This window comes from Trachurus japonicus, chromosome 15 (genome assembly GCF_045865225.1).
Source record: "Trachurus japonicus isolate A0001 chromosome 15, Traja_1.0".
Classification (NCBI taxonomy): domain Eukaryota; kingdom Metazoa; phylum Chordata; class Actinopteri; order Carangiformes; family Carangidae; genus Trachurus; species Trachurus japonicus.
In genome coordinates, this window is record NC_140921.1 from 28,099,820 (window position 1) to 28,120,454 (window position 20,635).

Consider the following 20,635-nt stretch of genomic DNA (forward strand, 5'->3'; position numbering starts at 1 on the left):
AGTATACTGCTGACAAAATTGTTTTATGACAGTTTTTCCATAATCCCACCATTTCTGCACTGATGTGAACATGGACTTCTTCTCCCTATGTGAAACCCATAAAAAACTAAAAGCCTCTCTAAAAGAATGATCTTCTAACAGAGCTGTGTTAAAATGCCAGTAGGCACTGGATGTCTTCACATTCTGGATAAATATGCTGCACTGAACCAAAGAATGATCTGACACACCCACCGGGACAATACAACATTTTTTAAAAACACTGAAATGATGTTTGAAGCAATAAAACCGATCTAGCCTGGCCAGAGACATTGTGTTGTCTCTACAGTGAGACCAGGTGTACTGTTTATTCCTGCCATTAAAACCCCTCCACACATCTTTCAAATCATTAGTCTCAATAAGGCACTTAAGCCGAGCAGACGAGGCAGGATGAGGCTCCAGGTGATTTCTGTCCAGTGCTGCCTCAGCAGTGCAGTTGAAGTCACCCCCCAGGAATAAATATTCACCAGAAACACCACCAATAATATCACATAACACATTTAAAAAGATCATTCTGTCCCTGCTCAACACAGGGGCATAAACACACAGGAAGACTAATTTCACATTTTCATAATATGCTTTCACCATGAGAACATGTCCATCCATGATGTGATGGATTTCTACCGACTGAGGGCTGAAGGATCTGGAGAACAGGATTCCCACCCCAGCACTATTGGACAGCTTGTGACTGAGGAAAACCTGTCCTGGCCACTCCCTCCTCCAGTCCCCCTCATTTCTACTGTCACTGTGAGTCTCTTGGACAAACAACACATCCAGCTTCTTCAACTCACACAACTTAAACAGAGAAGCTCTCTTTGTGTCAGAACGTGCACCATTAATATTAATAGTCCCAATATTAATGTTTGCCATGATAAAAAACCACACAGCAAAAACAGTGACAAAGAAAAAAATGTACATGTTCATTAAATTAGTCATCATCATCAATGAGTGTAGCTTTGGCTTTAGTCACCAGCTTCCTAAGTCTGTAGATCTCTGGATCACTAAAAGCATCCTCTTTTTTAAGCCGATTCACAGACCTAATGAAACCATTAAGATCAGGGAAGAACTGTTCAGGCTTCACCGCCCTCTGACCTTTAGTCTCTGCTAAGAACCTCTTGATCTTCTCCACAGAGTAGGAGGTAATTCTTTCCTCCTGAGAAACAGTCAGCTCAGTCAGCTCAGCCTCCTCTTCCTCATCAGAGACGCTCAGGAGAGTTTTCCTGGTTTTACCTCCCCCCTTCCCTTTGTCAATTGATTTCTTTCTTTTTGTGGCACTTACACTGAGAGATCGTTCATCAAACACCATCAAATCTTCCATTGACACATCATTCACCATGTTATCATTGTTATTGCCCACTGTGTTTGATGTTTCCCCCCCGTCTATTGTCTTTTCTATTGAACTGTTACCATGTTCATTCACAGCCACAGCAGATCCCGAGCCCGGCGCACCGGCGTCCCTTGCCGGCCGCTCCGAGCCCGAAGCACCGGCATCCTCCACCGGCCGCTCCGAGCCCGGAGCACCGGCGTCCCTCGCCGGCCGCTCCGAGCCCGAAACACCGGCGTCCCTCGCCGGCCGCTCCGAGCCCGAAACACCGGCGTCCCTCGCCGGCCGCTCCGAGCCCGAAGCACCGGCGTCCCTCGCCGGTGCCCGGATGAGATGACCCTCGGTCCCACAACCAAAACATTTCATTGTTTCAGAGGTGACAAAGACAATGTAGTTGAACCCATCAATCTTAAAGTTTAGAGTCAGGTTGAGGTGACTGTCGGCATCTTTGGGGATCATGAACACTTGTCTTCTGTGACAGACCACATGTTTTAACTTGGGAGACTTACATCCCAACAACAACATTTTTTTATACCTGGACAGAGCTTTACACAGCGCATCATTTTTAATGAATGGCGGAGCATTTGAAATGATGATCTTTTTTGACGGATTCACAAGCGGAAACACTGGAGTGAACGTGTCCCTGAGGACGATACCAGCCTCGACCACCTGCTCCACTTTATACACTTCATCCAAAAATATCACCACAGCACTGTTCATACGGGATGCCGATTTAACACTGTCAAATCCCACCAACTCTCCTACAGCATAGCTGACCTCCTCCACTGAACAGCCGGCTTGCGGCAAAACTTTCACCGCATGTCGGCGAGTGAGCTTCTCCAGCCCTTCCTGATTACTGACAACGGGCATAATGCCCGATTGTCCCCCCCCCCCCACTACCACACCAAAAAACAATTGACAAAACCCACTAACTTGTAACAAAACAAATCAACAATTAGCCCATTCAAAAACACAAATAAACAAAAGAAAAGATAGAAATCAAAGCCACTCACTCACCACGCTCACTCCACACTCACCACGCTCACGCATGCGCTCAGAGAGAGAGAGAGAGAGAGAGAGAGAGAGAGAGAGAGAGAGAGCAGCGCACCGCGCTGTCAAAGATCGTCTAAGCAGAAATGGTGTGTGCTTTCAAGGCAAGGCCATCAAAATGAGAAATATCCATATCCAAACTACATCAGGCAGCAGTCATTTCTGGTCAGAGAGGACGTGGCTGCACTGAGCTGAATAGAGGTTAACTCAGTGTTCGGTACCCAGCATGGCGGCGGCCAGGTGGAACGCATCGTGACGTCACCTACTGATAAGTATGGGAACGGCTCTCCATTCCGACACACCTCCACTGCGACACCCCGCTGTTCCGAAATACCCCCACTTCGAAACACCGTTGTTGGGCTTAGGCAATGAAGAAAGGAGTTGGTTAAGTTTAGTAAAAAGACCAGGTAGAGGCTAGACAGTCTAGAAGCATAATGAACATTATAGTATTTGCTTGTTTTGCAGTTAATTATGCACATGATCCGTTTTGACCCCAAAAAGGAAAAAAGGATCAATGCGCATTGCGCACTGCACAGCCTCCTTTCTGATTACGTCTGTCTGTCCGTTCGGAGTGGGGGGAGGGGGGGGTTCCCCAATAGCCTTTGGGTGGGGGGGGGGGTCCCCATTAGCCTTTTTGGAATAGCCTTTTCGGAATAGCGGGGTCTTTAGAAAAAATAGAAAACCCCGCTATTACGATGAATGGAAGTCTATTTTCGGAAAGGTGGGGCTTCGGCGGGAGGGAGGAGGAGAGGAGAGGAGAGGGCTCTGTGTAGCCAGACGTGTCCCCCAGCAGTCTAAGCCTATAGCAATGTAGCTATAAAATGGTTCAGATCTACCTGAACCAGCCCTAACTAAAGGCTCTGTCGTAAAGGAAGGTCTTAAGTCTAGACTTAAATGTAGTTAGAGTGTCTGCCTCTTTGATCCATGGATACCTGAGTATCTGATGAGTGTTTTTTCCTCCATCAGCTTTATTGATTCTGTAGCATTTGTAAAATATTTTGTTTCCTTAGTGTGATCCAGAGAATGGCACCACTGCTGAACACCCTGAGGAGAACGATGACAGCACAGTAGTCAAAGAAGAGTCTCAAACTGTTTGCTACATCTGCAATCAGTGTGAAAGGTGACATTTTTTATTCATTTCCAGTTATTCTCAGTCACTGTGATGCAATTTTCATAACAAAAGTCATTTTCACGTTTTTTTTAATTTGTTTTTTTAAGCAGAACAGTTTTTCTCATTTGCTTTGTCTCCATTCTCAAATGAAAAAAAAAGCATCAGAATTTCTCATACATACAACCAAACTGATTTGTTTTAGGGTTATGTTTTATGTGCGCAGTACAACACTACAAATCTGCACAAAATCCCTTTTGTCTCTGATAGAAACTTTAAAAAACGAAAAAAAAAATTCTGATTATCATGATGACAAAAAAAATGTTGTCATCATGATAATCAGAAATTAAATTTGTGATGTATTGATGTTTTGAAAAAATCAATACATTTTGTACAGTATGGTTCAGACAAAAAACTTCTTACTTTGACACAGGCCAATTTACTGACACAACACTGAAATGCAAAATAAATGTTTTGCATCACTTACTGTACTACCTTTTGCAAATATGCAATAGAAATTTGATTTAGTGTGATGAGAAATTCATTGCTGTTTTGAAAATTGCATTTAGAGCTGTGAGAATGACAAAACAACTAATAAAATCTTTTCACATACAACTGTCAATCAGTGAAACTTAAAATAACTAACTTTTAACACTGAAAATAATTCTCACTGGTACCTGGTAAAATAAAATATATCAATGCCATATTCATATTTAAGCAATATCACACGAGAGGGAGTGCTGTTTTATATATATATATAGCCTATATCAACACTGAAGTGATTCGGTCGTAGGCACGAGGCCGCAGATAATCACATCCGTGCTGATATACAGTACTACAGCATGACCTCGAGTGTGATATTGCTTTTATACAACAGTTCTACGAGTGCATTTTATTAGTTAACATTATTACACGGCTCCATTGAATGCTGCTCTCTGATTGGTCCATCGCTGCATTCTACGGTCCGTTATTTCTGTATAATGACCGTCGTCAAGTATAACAGACCGTTGCTAGGTACGCCTGACCCACGGTACGCCTGACCCGCGTTGTCACAGCTCTCCCCTTGTCTCAGTGGCACACAAAACACAAAATACACACATCATAACTTGTGTATGGTAATCCATCGATCCACTGATTGATTATCAAAGGCTTCAAATGCACGACGGGAGGCTCAGCAAAACAGCGGTCGTGATCAACATTATGTTTCAAATTAATTATTTTACTCGTAAACTGTGTAATAAGCGGGATAATGTATAGTTGTTTGGTTGTTATGGAGAAATAAATCCCTTCGGGATGTATGTTCCATACTTCCTGTCGTTGTTTATTTCTCCATAACAACCTCCAAACTATACATTATCCCCCTTATGTAATAAGCGACAAGAGATTTTGATTTGTTTCTTTATTTAATCATTTATTTGGCTCCGCCAACACAAATTGTTCCGCAACTGGACGGGAGAAAAGACCCAGGCAACACGTAAAAATTTCCTACACACAAGCTTGCTACTAGTGGCCCCTTTTCCAACGAGCTGGCTCCAGTGCTGGTAGTTGCCATGGCGATTTTTTAATTTTTTCAGCCGGGTTTAGGCTGAGAATTATCACTAATTAGACGGACCATGTCAGGTCCGGGTTTTAATTTTCAGGTCCGTTTCTAACTGTAGTAGCAGCAGAGAGATGGGGCAGCTCCTGGGAGCGTGGCTCTGACTTAGCTCCTGTCCAGCTGAACAGCGATGCAGTGATCTGTAAAAAGTCCCAGTGCTGTTATACTGTACTATCAGCACTCATGGAATGTCTCTTGTCCAATCAAATTACTTGGTCATAACTAACTGTTGTGTAATGTTCATTGTCCTGTAGGTGCTTCGCTATGGACATGAGTGAGAATGAGGTAAGAAATTGTTTTTCTTTTCAAAAGATGTGAGAACTTTTTACTTCTATCCCACAAAGTGACATTAGCCTACGTTTTTTTATGTAGCCTTAATAATATGTATGTGTTTACTAATTATTTAGAGTCATCAGTGAGGACTTCTGAAGAGCTGAACATGAAGAATGAATGTCAAGGAGAAACTAAAACTCTGCTTAACAGACTTCACCTTGCAGACAAACTTCAACAGAAGTTTTCACCTGCAGATTTTCTTAAAATAGGTCGACCAGTGAAACAGGAACATGAAACACCTGAGGAAGATTTAGCTCATACATTTTTTCAGAGGTTGATGATGTTAGACTACAGGGCCAGATATATTCCTGTAAGACAAGACAGTGCTGAAGGGAACCATTCAAACCCTGATGCAGCATCTAAAACTGCTGACACAGACGACAGTGATTCAGATGATTTTTACAGCAACAGTGAAGATGGCGATCAATCAAATCAGACTCATGTTCATCCAATGGACGTTCAAATGGCAGTGTTTCACTGCTCAGACAGCTTCCTGAAGCAGAAGATGATGACAAAGCTCTCACAGTGTCAGTACGCCTTACCTTTGCTTGTCCCTGACCCACTCACAATGGATGTTGAGTGTCCTCTGTGGACATTTAGACAAATAAGAAAAACATGGAAGAAAACTGAAATCAAAGATAATTCAAACATCATCACAATGAAGAGTTTGCCCATCTGCAAAGCTGAGATACCCATGGTGTCATTTTTCCGCCTGGGTTCACTGTCAGTGTCTAAATCTCAGCTGATCAACACTTTGATCAACGACCGTCACAACACCTTCTTCCACAGAAACTGTGCAGGTAGCACCAAGTCTCGCCATCTGATGGATGGTATGGTAGAGATTGCCTGGTACTGTCCTGCTGGGAAACCCAATGATGCCTTCACTGACTGCATTGCCTTCTGTAATCTTCATGGTGATGGTCTTTCAATGGAAAAACAATGTGACATACTGACTGAAAAATCTTCAGTCAATGTTGTTCTGTTACCAACTCTGAAAAGAGGTGACAAATATAGTGAAGTTATCTCAGCTCTTCGTAAGTCTCCAAAGCCTCTAATCTGTCTCATTGTTGATGATAGTTGCGCAGTTCAGAATAAAAAGGGAAGTTACAAAATGGGTCTAAAAGACAAAAGCCAGTCAGATGTTTCTGAAGAACTGAAAAGGATCATTAGAGAGATCTTGTCTGGACCACATACATCCTTCCAGCTTGAAACCATTACAGAGGTTAAAAACCTCAGAGTGGATGAAGCTGACACAGTCTGTCAAACAGGAAAATCTGCTGCTATGAAGATATTGAATTTACTTAAGAGGATGGATGTTTCAGAAATCAAAGATACATTCCTCCCTTGTCATGGCCGACTGTGGTATGAGTGGTGCAGAACACACAAAGAAATGTATCACCTCACAGGAAACATTGAGGAGGAGAAAAATAAAAAGCAAGAAAACCTAATGAAAATACGACAACAACAATGTGATGCTTCCAGCAGTGAACTGGTGAAGTTGTTCATTGAAAGTCTCTCAACCTTGCCATCAACAGACAAAAAGTATTTCCTGAAATGGACTCAGATCTTAATGGATGCCCTCTCCACAGATGATCTTGCATCAATTCTCCAAAAGTATGATGAGAAGTGGTCTGAGGTCTTGGCCCTGAAGCAGAAACATGGAAAATCTGATAGCCATGATGAGAAACAGAAGGAATCTCAGAAGGAAGATCATGACAAAAAGTTAAAATCAAAACAAAATAAGCTTGAAGAAATATCAACAAAACTGCAGTCAGTGAATTTTGGCTTGGAACACATCTTTAGAGAAATGGGACAGATCTATGAAGCCCATGAATCTCTCCAGTCAGAGGAGACAGACTGCAGGCAGGGGAGACAGACTGACTGGTCTAAATACCCTGAGCTGGCTGCAGAGCTGATGATATCAGGACATCCCATGGAGCTGATGGATGGTGATGCAGGTCATGTGCCTCTAACATGGGTCTCTAGTCTTTTAGATGAAGTCATCAAGAAACTGGGCGACAAGAGAGTTTTTGTGCTGTCAGTTTTGGGCGTGCAAAGCAGTGGAAAATCAACCATGCTGAATGCCATGTTTGGGTTACAGTTTGCAGTGAGTGCTGGCAGATGCACCAAGGGTGCCTTCATGCAGCTGGTCAAAGTGTCAGAGGAGATGAAGACAGAGTTTGAGTTTGACTATGTTCTGGTGGTGGACACTGAAGGACTGCGTGCTCTTGAATTAGCAGGTAACACCACTTTTAACCACGACAATGAACTGGCAACATTTGTTGTTGGTCTGGGAAACATGACATTGATCAACATCTTTGGAGAGAATCCAGCTGACATGCAAGATGTTCTGCAGATTGTTGTTCAGGCTTTCATGAGGATGAAGAAAGTTAAACTTTCTCCAAGTTGTGTGTTTGTTCACCAGAATGTTACAGATATTTCAGCTGCAGAGAAAAACATGGATGGAAAGAGACGCCTGCAAGAGAAACTGGACCAGATGGCCCAACTAGCTGCCAAAGAGGAGGTTTGTGATGTCAGGTGTTTCAGTGACGTCATTGCATTTGATGTGCAAAATGATGTGAAATACTTTGCCCAGCTATGGGAGGGAAGTCCACCCATGGCTCCTCCAAATCCAGGTTATAGTGAGAGTGTCCAAGATCTGAAGAACTTCATCCTCTCTAAAGCATCAAAGTCTGATGGGTGTACTCTGTCACAGTTCAACAGCAAAGTCCAAGACCTGTGGAACGCCCTACTGAGCGAAAACTTTGTTTTCAGTTTCAAAAACTCTGTTGAAATTGCAGTGTACAGAAAACTTGAAGTCCAGTACGGGAACTGGACCTGGGCCCTGAGGAGCAACATGTTGACCATTGAAAACCAGCTGTATCCCAGCATTGAAAATGGAGAACTTGAGAAGGTTGAGGTCGAATACCTTTTTAACGTAATGACTAAAACATATGAAGACATCAAAACAAAAATGACAGAGTACTTTAATGATGACAGAGACAAAGAAATGTTGGTTCAGTGGCGAAAACGATTTGAAATCAAAATCAAGGAGTTTCAGGATGAACTGGTGAATGGAGTGAAAAGAAAACTGGATGAAGTTATCCAGCAGAAGAAGGCTTGTAAAAAGCTCGATGATCAGAAGACAAAGTTTGAGAACGAGCTTCTAAAGAAGAGCATAGAGCTCGCTCAGCAGTTAAAAGACGAGGCACAAGATGAAAAGAAACTTAAACAGCAGTTTGACTCTGTTTGGAGTGGCTGGGTGAGAGAACTAACTAAAAAAATAAAACCAATTGAAGACATCAACTTGGAGGACGATCAGACAAAAATCCTTCTTGAGCTTGGATTTGAATGGGCTCTAATCAGTGAACGCAAAAAGAGTGGCATATACAAAAAACTAGCAGAGGTTGGTGATTACTATCAGTATGTGGCCCTCACCAAGTATCAGGAGCTTAATGATGAAACACAACAACCTGTGGAGAGGGGGGTGAAAGAAAAAGCAAAAGAGACATGGGACCAAGTAGTTTGCTTCTTCAAAGGCTCTTTTCAGTTAGAAGACCAACAACTGATTAGATCCCTGATTGACGATGTTAAGAAACAGTCACTTGATACAATCAAGAAGAAACCTGTAGCTACAAGTGGCTACAGTCCAACTTATTTGCAAGAAGTGGCCAATAATGTCAAAAAGAAAGTGACAGAATTCGGATCAGAGAGGAAATATGCTCTGAAGAAGAAGTTTACAGTTGATCTGTTACTGTATGTGTATGGCAGAGCAGGATATTGGCTTTCAGAGTCCCATGAGAAATTCAAGAAAAAGAATGATGCATGCATTCATTTAGAAAACAAAAGGGATCAATATTACAAAATCTTCAGCAGCTTCTGTAAAGGAAGCTCCTCTGCTGTCATACTCGGAGAACTGATCTGTGACAAACTGAAGGATTCCCCTGTTGAGGCTGTCTGTAACAAGACAGCCATTGGTCTCGCTGGAGAAATGAGATGCAATGTCCCAGCATTCAATGGGAACAGACTGAACCTGGAGAAACATGTGTTGACGTCACTAGCACAGAAAGAAAACTTTGATGATTTCATTACCTACATCCATCAACCAAAGGAATATGTAATGAGGTTTATTAAAGAGGAGGTAAAGAAATGCATAGAAACATCATACAAAGACCAAGCACAAGTTATACTAAAAAAAAACGTTGAAGATGTGAAAGAACTTGTGAGTACGGCTTTATTCACTGCAACAGACAAAGTCAAACAACAAAATGGAGGCACAGACATGTGGCTTGAGGAATTTGCCAGTGTGATAAAAAAAGAGTTTAAATTTGATGACGTTTGTCCTAAAAGCTTCAGAGACATAAATAATTTTGACTTCCTCAAAAAAGAGATAGAGAGAGGCCTTGAACCCATCATGGAACAGATGAGCAGCCTCTCACTGGATAAGATGAATCAATTCAGAATGAAGCCTGATCAAATCCTGATTGATCAGCTGTGCAAGTGCTGCTGGGAAAAGTGTCCATTCTGTGGAGCTGTTTGCACCAACACTGTGGAAAATCACAGTCCTGACAAACACAGCGTTCCTTTTCATCGACCTGCTGGAGTGAATAATTGGAGATGGAGAAACACAAAGGATATGATGGTTGAATTCTGCACAACAAAAATTGCAAGTGACTGGGTATTTTACCCCTGTCTTAATTCAGAAAATCACTACCCCTATAAGCAGTACCATACTGCTGGTTCACCTTATGATAAGTGGAGCATTACCCCTCAAGGGTCTGAACTGGCATACTGGAAGTGGTTTGTGTGCCGATTTCAAAATGAACTGGAGGAGCACTATGGATTAAAATTCCAGGGCAGAGGAAAAATTCCCCCAAACTGGATAGACCTCAAAAAGCCCAGTGCAATTAAAAGTCTGGATGAGATGAAATGATTTAACCAAAACAACCAGACTCCAGACTTTGGTTTTATCATCATCACAAATAATTTTGGTCAAAAACTAAATATTAACACAAATCACAGGATTCGCAAATCTGATTGTTTTATTCATATTAAGACTTCAAACATACTGAACAGAAGAACAACTGGCATAAAAACTAATGGAGTCAAAATTGTTTTGTTTTTGTTTGTTTTGTTTGAAGATAGCAAACAAGTGAAAAAGATGCAATGATTTAAAAAAAAAAAAAAAAAAAGGTTGAACAAAAATATTTGAATTTTGAGGTTCAAGTGACCATGATTGCGAGAAGGCTGGTGAGAGAGATGTTGCCAGAAATTGAATGGAGAAGAGAAGAGAGAATGGAGGGCATGTTTCTTAACCTGTGTGACTAATTTCTTAGTTTAGTCATGTTAATTGATACAGGAAGCTTAATGTTGAAGAGCTATTTGAAGTTTTCAGTGTGGTGTTATGTTAATCTCATTTCTAATAATTTTTAATTGTATCTAGTAGGTCTATCTTGTCAGCATGAGGTTTATTGTTGTGCTCTCCCCAAGTTTATCTAATATTATTATTATTGAATCTTATTGCAATGAATTTAAGTCATGTAAAGACAATATTTCTAAGGTTTTGATCATGATTATTTATGAATGTTGTTTTGCTGTGAGCTTTTCTAATATTTAGTTTCAATGGTCATTTGAGGAAAATATTTCTTAAGGAGTGTATCATTTATTAAACTTATCTTAAATTAAACATTTTTAAATGGTCGCTGAATCAGTTTCATTTAAGCGACCATTTAAAAACATTTGTTGAGATCAACCTTTTGTGGTATTAATGAGCATTATATAGGCCTAATACCCACACCATATCTATTGAAAGAGCATGTTTCTTATCCAGTGAATAATTCATTTACTTGTTTGAGAGTGAACATCTTATTGTAGTAGACTCATTTTGGACTTGATCCATGGTGAACAGTGAATTAATCTAATCTGCTTGTATTTACAGATCTTTATTGGCATAATTGTTTCAACTGTATAATAAAATCACACAATCGCACTTAAACATTCTGCTTTGTTGTCTCATAGGTGTCACACTTCTATTCTTTGACTGTGTTGCATTTTTTTTAGGAGGGCTTAAAACCTGGTTTCACAAACAGTTTCTGTTCCTCTCTTTGACATGACTTTTTGTGATCTTTAAGGAGAATTGACCTAATTTACACCTCTGTTAAGTTTGAGAACTCACAAAAGAAAGATTCCAATTCAATTTCAATTTATTTAGGATAGCCCAGAGGTCGGCAACCTGCGGCTCTTTCGTCCCTCTGCTGTGGCTCTCGTGGTTTAGAGAGGGCGAGATCATTTTGGGGAAGATATAGGCTAATGGCCATTCATTTTTTGAGGCGCTCAGTGATGGTTCATTTTTACTGTATTACGTAAACTTCACCCAAGGTTTTCTTTTGTCAAGCAGATTGGTTCAAACATTATTTTAATCAGAGTCAGAACACAAAATACCTTTTTGTTAAATATTAAGTGTTAAAATGTTGAGAGTTGACCAACAGATCAGTTCTTCTGCAGCTGAGGGAGGTTTTGTATGATGATTTTTCACTGTGTGAACGGGAGGCTGTGACACTGCTGAGTCTTCAGCCTCAACACTACTGATAGTCAGAGTGTTGTCATACCCACTGGATGCTCTGCTCTTCCACTAAAACCACTGAAACTCCAGTGTGATGGCCTGCCTGTAGCCTTAAAAATCGAGTTTAGGATGTGTGTCCGTCCATGACAACTTATTATTCTTGTGTGATGAGTTTACAGAAAACGTTTATGTCACAGTGATACAATAAATAAGTTATTCACAAAAAAAGAAAAAGTCACACAACATAACTAAAGTGTGTAACAGTGGAATAGTAATAGTGTGTCAATGAATTCATTTAATCAACAAATCTATTCAAACACAGCTGTGACAAAAACACAACTCTTTCTTTTAGTGTTAGTGTCATCAAACTTCATCTGAAGTTATTAGTTCAACTTTTGCTGTTTTAGTTTCAGTGCAGCTGTTGAGTCAGATCAGTGTGTGTGTGTGTGCTCAGTGAACTGTATCAGTCTCTGCAGTATCGTCCAGCTGTCGCAGTCAGTTCAGTTTCTGTTTACTTCGTTCAGCAATTTCTCAGAGAGATACAGAATGAGAATATAAGAATTACATTAAAGATCTTTGTACTTTGGCCCATATTGAGACAAATATTCCAATTGATGTAATGTGAAAAAAAACTAAAAAATACGCCTATAGCCTGTTGAAAAGCATTATATGAGTGCATTTGGTGAGAATCAGTGTGTAAATCAGTTGTTAAAGGGACATTTTGGCGAAAACAACTCAGTCTCGTAACGTTCTGTTATTATCTCATAGCGTGGTGAATGTGCAGGTCACAACTTGTCCACCAGAGCATTTTGGGATTGTTGGATTGGAACTATTTCTTTAATAAAGATAATTTTGAATAGACAAAGTAAACAGATTCCATCTCAGTCTTTTAACTTCTAACTTGGATAATAATATTTTAGACACTGTAAAACAATTTCAATCTTTCTTATATTTGTTCATATATATTTAAAGTGTAAAAGTCCAGATGAAACATGAACACATGAGAGGAACTTTTTATCTTTAGTAGGTTATTGAAACCTGTCTGTCTCCATGGTTGAGCAGTGATGCCTGTCTGTTGCTACGGTTGCTGATGGAGGGAAGTGAAGAAATGAAAAATGCAATTTCATGTCATCATCTTATCAATTATACATAAACCTAATCACAAAATAAATTAAAGAATTAAATCTACACAATCACCAATAATGAAACACAATAGCAAATCTGATTGAATTCACAAAATCTACATAATCACAAAAAGAAAACCTCCATTTCCTGCCCATCAAAGAAAATGAACAAAAAGCTGACAAAGTCATCAAAATTGTGGGTTACAGTGAAACAAAATTGCAGAGCAAATGAGTTGAGAACCTTCATTAATTTGTATCTGTGTATTTTAATGTGTGGGATAGTGGGGGGTGGGGGTATAGGCTAGTAAGGAGACTCACAGTGCAGCTGAGGGGCTTCTGCCTCTAGTGGGGGATGTCAGGTGTGATTTGCAAGTTGCAGTCAAACAAATGTGTAGTTGCAGTGTCTCCAGTAGAGGGTGGTAGCGTGCTGTGTACAATGCAGCCCTGCGATTTTTTGTGTGTGCACTGGGTAATACGAGCCTCCTCAGAGCTCTAGTAGAGTGGGAACGCCCTGGCTGCAGCCCCCTGCACCCCCACCCCCACTACTCCTCATTTGTTTTATGAATTGTATATTTTTCTTTACTGTTGTAATAAAGATGATTGTGTTTGTAAATGTGCGTTTCATGTGATTATTTGATATAATCTGTGATTATAAGAGAAACACCAGTGGTTGAAGTGTTCGTTTTTTTTGGTGTGATGTCATCACCTGTGTAGCTGTCTATAGATGTTTAGTAGATTCCAAAAAAAAAAAAAAATGTTTAGTAGATTCCATGAAGGGAGCATCAGTGTTTGTGTATCTGCTGGTTTCTCCACACTAACGTTTCAGCAGTGTTTTTAGCATAGAGTGAATGAAACTAAATTCTAGATTAACTGAAAAATCACATATAAGTTAAACAAAGGGGATCTAAACAACTTCTCTGTTACACAAAGTAAAGGATGCACTGTACATTTTAGACCATCTACTGTTGAAGTTTGGAGAAGTGCCTACAAAACGTACACTCACAGCTGTGATGCACTGAGCACAAGACAAATTCTCTTTGATTTGATTTGACTGAATATTTGCTCAGTTAAAGTTGTTGAAATTCCATGAACTAGTAGATCACACTACTCAATAAATTCTGTGATTCAGAGAAGATTTCAAAAAAGAAAAAGAAAAGCCTGTGTTGGCCTGCAGCCATTTTTATTTTAATGTCATTGAATAATTTGTTTTATGAATTACTGTCTGTTGTGGATTGTGTCTCTCCTCCCTTTAGTTCCTGTTTTATTTTGAAGTCCTGTCTTCCTGTCTGCTCCCTGCTGTGATTACCTAATGTGTCTCACCTGTGTTTCCTTCCTTTGTATTTCCCCACCCATGCTCGTTTATTTAACCTGTGTGTTTTCCCATTGTCAGATTGGCTGCATTGTTACCCCATGTCCCTGTGTATGTGTGGCCCTGCCTTTGTGTTTCTTTTGTTCTCCCTGCCATCCCTGTCTCTGTCTGGTTTGCATTTGGGGCCAGTCCCTTCCACATCCTGACAGAACAATCCAACCAACTATAGACCCAGCAGACAACCACTTTCTGGACAAGACTGTGGTCAAGCTTCCCATGCTTGCCAGTCACCCTCTTGCCCAGCCTCTCGAGGGGACTCGCAAGCACCGTCCCCCTCGAGCCCGGCCTCCAGAAAGGACTGGCCAGCGGCGGTGTCAGAATCTCCATGGCCTGCTGATCCGGCCTCCTGCTGGCCTCCACAGTCCCTTTTTGTTCTTTTTCTTGTTGTCTGTCCTCTCTCTCAAGACCTTCACAACCTAATGTTGGAAAACACACTGTTGGTTACAGACGTGTTTCTAAATCTCTGAATGCACCGTGCTGGAAGTGAAAAGAACATCATTTCAATTTAAACTGGCCATGAGGTGCTACTGCAAGATTTCTGAGAGTCAAATGAAGAGTTGTCCAAGAGCCTCACAGAGAGGTCACTAGCAAGGTCCACGCCGCACAAGTGTGTCATTTAAACATTTTAATGGATGGAATATAAGTGTTGAGGTTGGATGAATGGATATTGTACGGAGGCGCCTGGATAAAGGTAAGGAGAGGGGGTGGGTTGACAAAAGGCAAAAGGCAAATGGAAAAAGAAGGGGTTGACCATATAGACTAGAGTGATTAGAGGTGTGGTTGAGGTGTGGCCTTTTTTCTCTCAAACCTAAGTTAAAAGGACAATTCTGGGCAAATTCAACTCGGGGCTGTATTTTCCTAACATTTTAGGTCAGTAAGATTTTCAGTTTTGCGGTAGTTGTGTCTGTCCCTGCATTGCCACGGGAGGGGGGATTGTGGTTTTGAGGGATGTAAACAGACTAAGCAGCGGAACTTCAATCCGCTCCATTCATCGCTGCCATGGCGATGCGGGGACAGACACAACTACCACAAAACAGGAGCAATTAAACTGAAAATCTTCAGATTCCTTCGTTTAGACCTAAAATGTTAGGAAAATACAGCCCCGAGTTGAATTTTCCCGGAATTGTCCTTTAACTCCATCTTCAGAGAGTTCAATACTTATTTTCCCAGCTTTATATGATCAGTCTGGATCCTGACGTTGCACCCTGGTGTAGTAGTGTTCACAGAACACAAGATGGTGCTGCTGTAAAACCACAAAGAAGAGAGAGAGTGGAGACTCCCAGACTCAGCCAACCTCAGATTTACATCTGCTTCACAGGCTTCTGTCTGAAGCTTTCAGGGGCAAATTGAAGTAAAACAACATTATTTAAGAAGACCATGGAATCGAGCATGCATTATTAGATAAGGCTTGAATTATCTACTGCGATCTTTGTCTTCCTGAACATTATTTTGACTTTTTCATCTGATTTTGAATGTCTCCTCTTGACCCAAATCCATACGAAAAGAGAAAGGAAGCACATAAACAAAACCTGATCACCTCGTAGGCCTACTGTCATTTATGCCCACTATTTCGTGTATACATCACATCCATTAAATCATATGCCTTTATTTTGATTTCATTTCTAATCTTTTGGAGAGCCATAACACATATTAAAGCTGCTCTATTGACACAGTGGATCAAATAACATCATGTGCCCAGTGACAATTCTCAGTAATAATAAGAGCCTCACCTGTATCAAACCATTCAGCTGGTTATAAACAAACAATATCTAGCCAGGAACACACCAGATGTACCCAGTAATAGTAATCGCATGGCGCACTACTAGAAGCATGGCACATCGACCGGTAGAAGTAGAACAGCTGCAGAACACTTTGATTTTTATCTTGGCACATAATTAGCAGGTTAGAGTGGACACACTGTTTGCCTGAATCTCTCCTATTGTGGTTGAAAAAAATATAGTATAAGTATATCTTTAACCACTGTTGCTGCTGCATGTGAAATCCTTTTCAAATCAATACTAAAGAGAAAACCACTCTGCTAACCTGCAAACTCTATGTAGTGATGCAGCTGGTGTGAAATTAAAATTGACCTACTCGATATTTCCATTTATACATTAACTTTCCTCATCCAGCAAAAATGACTGTTTGTCAGTCTGCAACAATACTGAATTTAAAAGCATCAACTCTGTTTGAAAGTGATTTCATTCTACCGTTTGGATAAACTGTCATGACATGGCTCAGTGTTCAGAGCCCCACTGCTTTGTCTCCCTCCTCTAACCTGTTGATATAGGCCTATACAGTATCAACCAGGCTTGTTTTTTTTTTTAGAGCTTCAGTTCAGCTATATATATATCTTTTTTTTAATGAAAAATGATGAATAACTGATTTGATTTGTCATTTATGTGTCTTTTTATCTGTCAATAAACAGAGAAACAGGAGCATGGAGACATGACGTCTGGGTTCATCATGATTGCAGATTTATTCTGGTGATGGTCAGTGATCTCTGAAACACTGACCCACGTCATGCTCCTCACATCACGACTAAAGCCCAGTTTTATCCAGTTTACTGCCCTGATGATGTTGTCTAACCCAGTGGTTCTGCTCTGACTGTTTGAAGGCTGGTCTGACAGGGACCCAGGCTGAATGACGTCAGCACTGGGTCCAGTCAGTAGAAAGACAGACAGCATCTCCTCCTCCCCATCTCGCTGCTGTTGCTGTTGAACCCTGTGCGTCCAAGGTAAGGTTTCCACACTACTGCGCACGAGGAGCTGATGCTCTCTAACTCAGCTTGTCACCTTCTCCTGGACAGGTAGATTTTTTTTTCTCCAAAGTTACTGACCCGTTGATGCCACCTCTCCACCTGCCAGACCTGCCAGACCTCCACCTGCTGCCGGCTCCACTGTGTTCGGGAGTTAAACCATGGGATGGTTCGAAGAGTTCCGACAGTTTAATTTGCTCAAATGGCTGAGAGAGGAGCGACAGTCCAGGAAACTGATCCTCTTCATCGTCTTCGTCGCTCTGCTGCTGGACAACATGTTGCTGACTGTAGTCGGTAGGTGCACTCCTGCTTTTCTTTTCTTTCTGTTTCGTTTTTTCCGTCTGTTCTTTTCTTTTCTTTCTTTTTTTCTTTGTCTTTTCACCCTGTTTTGTTATTTTTTTCCTTCTGTTTTGTTCTTTTCTTTTCTCTTCTTTTCGTTTCTTTTTTTCCTATCTCCGTGCAACAGGTAGGTCCACTTCATCCATGCTGCTTGTGCTCGGTCAGAGCGCAGCCGTTCGCCCGGATCATGACGCTCTCTGCAGTCTGCACTAACTACATTGTCCGATGTCCCCGCATCAAAGTCACAAGCTGTTTGTCTACTATGAAGTAGCCTAACTGGCGAAGTCAAACATATGATGCTGATGAACAAAAAATGCGCTACAAGATCAGATTTTTGATTTTTCAATTTATTGCTTTGACATCCATTCACCCCGCCTCACATCTGGTCTGTGTTGAGTGATCGAGGACCCATGACTTCCTTAGATAATAGGCTATTAGTAAGCCTAGTCTATGTAGAGATATAGACTGGGTGTATAGGATGTTGCTCCCTGAGGAGTCCTGTCATTATTTTTCTAGTAGGATACAAAAGTTTCTGTTTTATTTTATTTTATTATTATTATTATTATTATTATTATTATTATTATTATTATTGGTTATCTATAAATCAATGGAAAGAAAAAAAAAAGTGCTGGATGAGCCAAGGTGCCCACATCCACACATGATTTTAGCCTTTCCAAATTTAGATATTAGAGAAAATATCACACAACACTATCCAATAATTTCAATGTATTAGCCTATGCCTATTATCAGTTAAGTAGATAAGGTTAGATAGCTGATTAGGCTATTAGCTTAGCACTAGCTTATAGCTTTAATTATTTGCTAGTCAAGGCTAAGCTAATTTTTATCACTTGTTTTTATGTAACAGATCCTTATGTCACTTTTTAAAAATATTAATAGTACAATAAAAATTATTAAATCAATGATTTTCACAAATCTCCTTGTCCACAGCCCATCAGATTGAAATTAGTTGTAGCCTAATGAAGCTGTGCAAAATCAACTAATCAATCAAAATCAAATTTGACGTCATGCATTAACAGCTAAATAGTTTGTAGCTACAGATCAGAATTACTGGCCCTCAGGGGGCGTCCTCTCTGGGGGAGGACAAGTCCAATCTTGAGAGTAGAGCAAGTGGTCATTAACCAACCTGCTTAATGTCAGAGTCCAGGTTCGATCAATCCAGATCTGGGTGTCACAGTCTGAGTGTTGTTGACCATCTCCATCCCTCCATGGCCACAGCTCACCATCTTCTAACGACTTGTTCCAGCAGCAGGATAATGCTGCACGTCACAAACTAGTTTCATCAACATGAATTCAGTGAACCTCAGTGGCCTCCTCGGTCAGTCTCAGACCTGATCCCAGTAGACCACCTCTGGGATGTGATGGAACAGGAGACTGGCAGCTTGAAAGGGAAGCTGATAAATCGTCTTAGTTCGGTTATTTACAGACGTGCCTCTGGATCTTCTATGCTGACATGAAGCAGACATTGATGCAGTCAGAATATATGGAGAATTACTGAACTAAACTGATGAAGATGATACAGACGAGAATGGGATATTACCCGTAATTTTTAAAAACCAACACATAATATATCATGTGTAATTCTACAGTGCTATTATTTTGACATATTGACATTGCCATTATGCCCACTTTTGACCATGCTGCTTACTGACCATGAACTCTCTGAGAGTATTTCTAGCCTCATTTCCTGTCATCTCCTGTAAAAAAAACAAAAAAAAACGAGCCAGTAGGTCGTCTGCGCAGCAGGTCATTATGACCCACAGTTACATTTTGTTGCTAGGCGACCTCTAGTGATTGTAGTAATCATGGCAGGGGCAAAGAGGAAAGTGCGGTGACGGGGGCGCAATTTCAGGAAACACTCCTGTGACATGTTTTAAACTGCTGTCAGATGGAAATAATTTACCCCAAATTTAATTTAAACCTCTGAAACGTATCACATCAGTACCAGCGCCAGTAGATCCATTGTGTGCTGATAAATTAAGTATCCTCAGTGGACCAGACAGTCTCATTTAGGTTCACCCTTGGCCGACTGCGTCCTCGGAGAGATGAGACAGCTTTTGTTGTTATATGTTGATTTAATTCATTCAAATGTAAATAACTAGAACTGTTATTTCTTATTGGATTGTATCACATTGACTTTTAGAGTAAACCAAACCAATATGAAGCTGTCCCAGGGTATAGGAAACACCAGTATTCAGAGACCAGAGATACCATGTGTATCAGCAGCTGCCCTTCCATGACTCTGCCTTTTACCCAGATGTTAGCCTGAGCAACAATGACCCCACCCACCCTCCCCCCTCTTTTATGCAGAACGGGGCTTTGCTTCAGGGTACTGCCAGTGAATCACCCTTGAAGAATTCAGCTTGTTCTTTTCTGACATATGTTGCAGAGACGTCTGAATTAACGTCATCACTGAGTCAGTCAGTCATGTCGTATTTCATCACAATTCACCTCTTTACGTCCGCCAGTTCCCATCATTCCCAGCTACCTGTACAATCTGGACGAGATGTCAGACGTGGTGTCGAACAACAGTGGCCTGGCGCGCCAGGATTCTCCGCAGGCCTTCCACAGCATCGTGTCCCTCTATGACAACACTGTGAGGTTGTCGGGCTCCAACGCCACAGCCAGATCCACTGAGCTGGCCCCCACAACCCCCGCTGCTGCAACGCGGCCACAGAACTCCTCCGACTGCCCCCAGTCCAGCAGTACGCTGCTCAACGAGAATGTCAAAGTGGGAATGCTGTTTGCGTCCAAGGCCACCGTACAGCTCCTCACCAACCCCTTCATAGGCCCACTGACAAACAGGTGGGTGCTTGTCGTGTGTGTGTGTGTGTGTGTGTGTGTGTGTGTGTGTGTGTGTGTGTGTGTGTGTGTGTGTGTGTGTGTGTGTGTGTGTGTGTGTGTGTGTGTGTGTGTGTGTGTGTGTGTGTGTGTGTGTGTGTGGGTAGCAGCTCTGTTGCTGGTCAATGCTTCTCACTGGTTTTGTGGTTGCTGCTGTAGTAACAGTCTGGAAACTC

The 20,635-nt window shown here is 41.2% G+C and overlaps 2 protein-coding genes across 2 annotated transcripts in view; both read left to right on the forward strand.

Moving 5' to 3' along the window:
• The first annotated feature begins 5,538 nt into the window (after window positions 1–5,538).
• Window positions 5,539–10,430, forward strand: LOC146973878 (interferon-induced very large GTPase 1-like). The gene has a single exon (XM_085800858.1). The coding sequence runs from the start codon at window positions 5,555–5,557 to the stop codon at window positions 10,379–10,381; it is 4,827 nt and encodes a 1,608-aa protein (XP_085656984.1). The 5' UTR covers window positions 5,539–5,554; the 3' UTR covers window positions 10,382–10,430.
• A 6,881-nt stretch (window positions 10,431–17,311) lies between these two features.
• Window positions 17,312–20,635, forward strand: part of slc18a2 (solute carrier family 18 member 2) — a 33,182-nt gene continuing 29,858 nt past the window's right edge. The window contains exons 1-2 of the mRNA XM_085800862.1: window positions 17,312–17,555; window positions 20,087–20,423. Of these exons, the coding sequence (XP_085656988.1) occupies window positions 17,423–17,555; window positions 20,087–20,423 (470 nt within the window). The 5' untranslated portion in view covers window positions 17,312–17,422. The remainder of the gene's footprint in view (window positions 17,556–20,086; window positions 20,424–20,635) is intronic.

Coding starts and splice junctions, on each gene's coding strand:
- LOC146973878 (XM_085800858.1), top strand. CDS start 5,555: ATGAAGAATGAATGTCAAGGAGAAACTAAAACTCTGCTTAACAGACTT.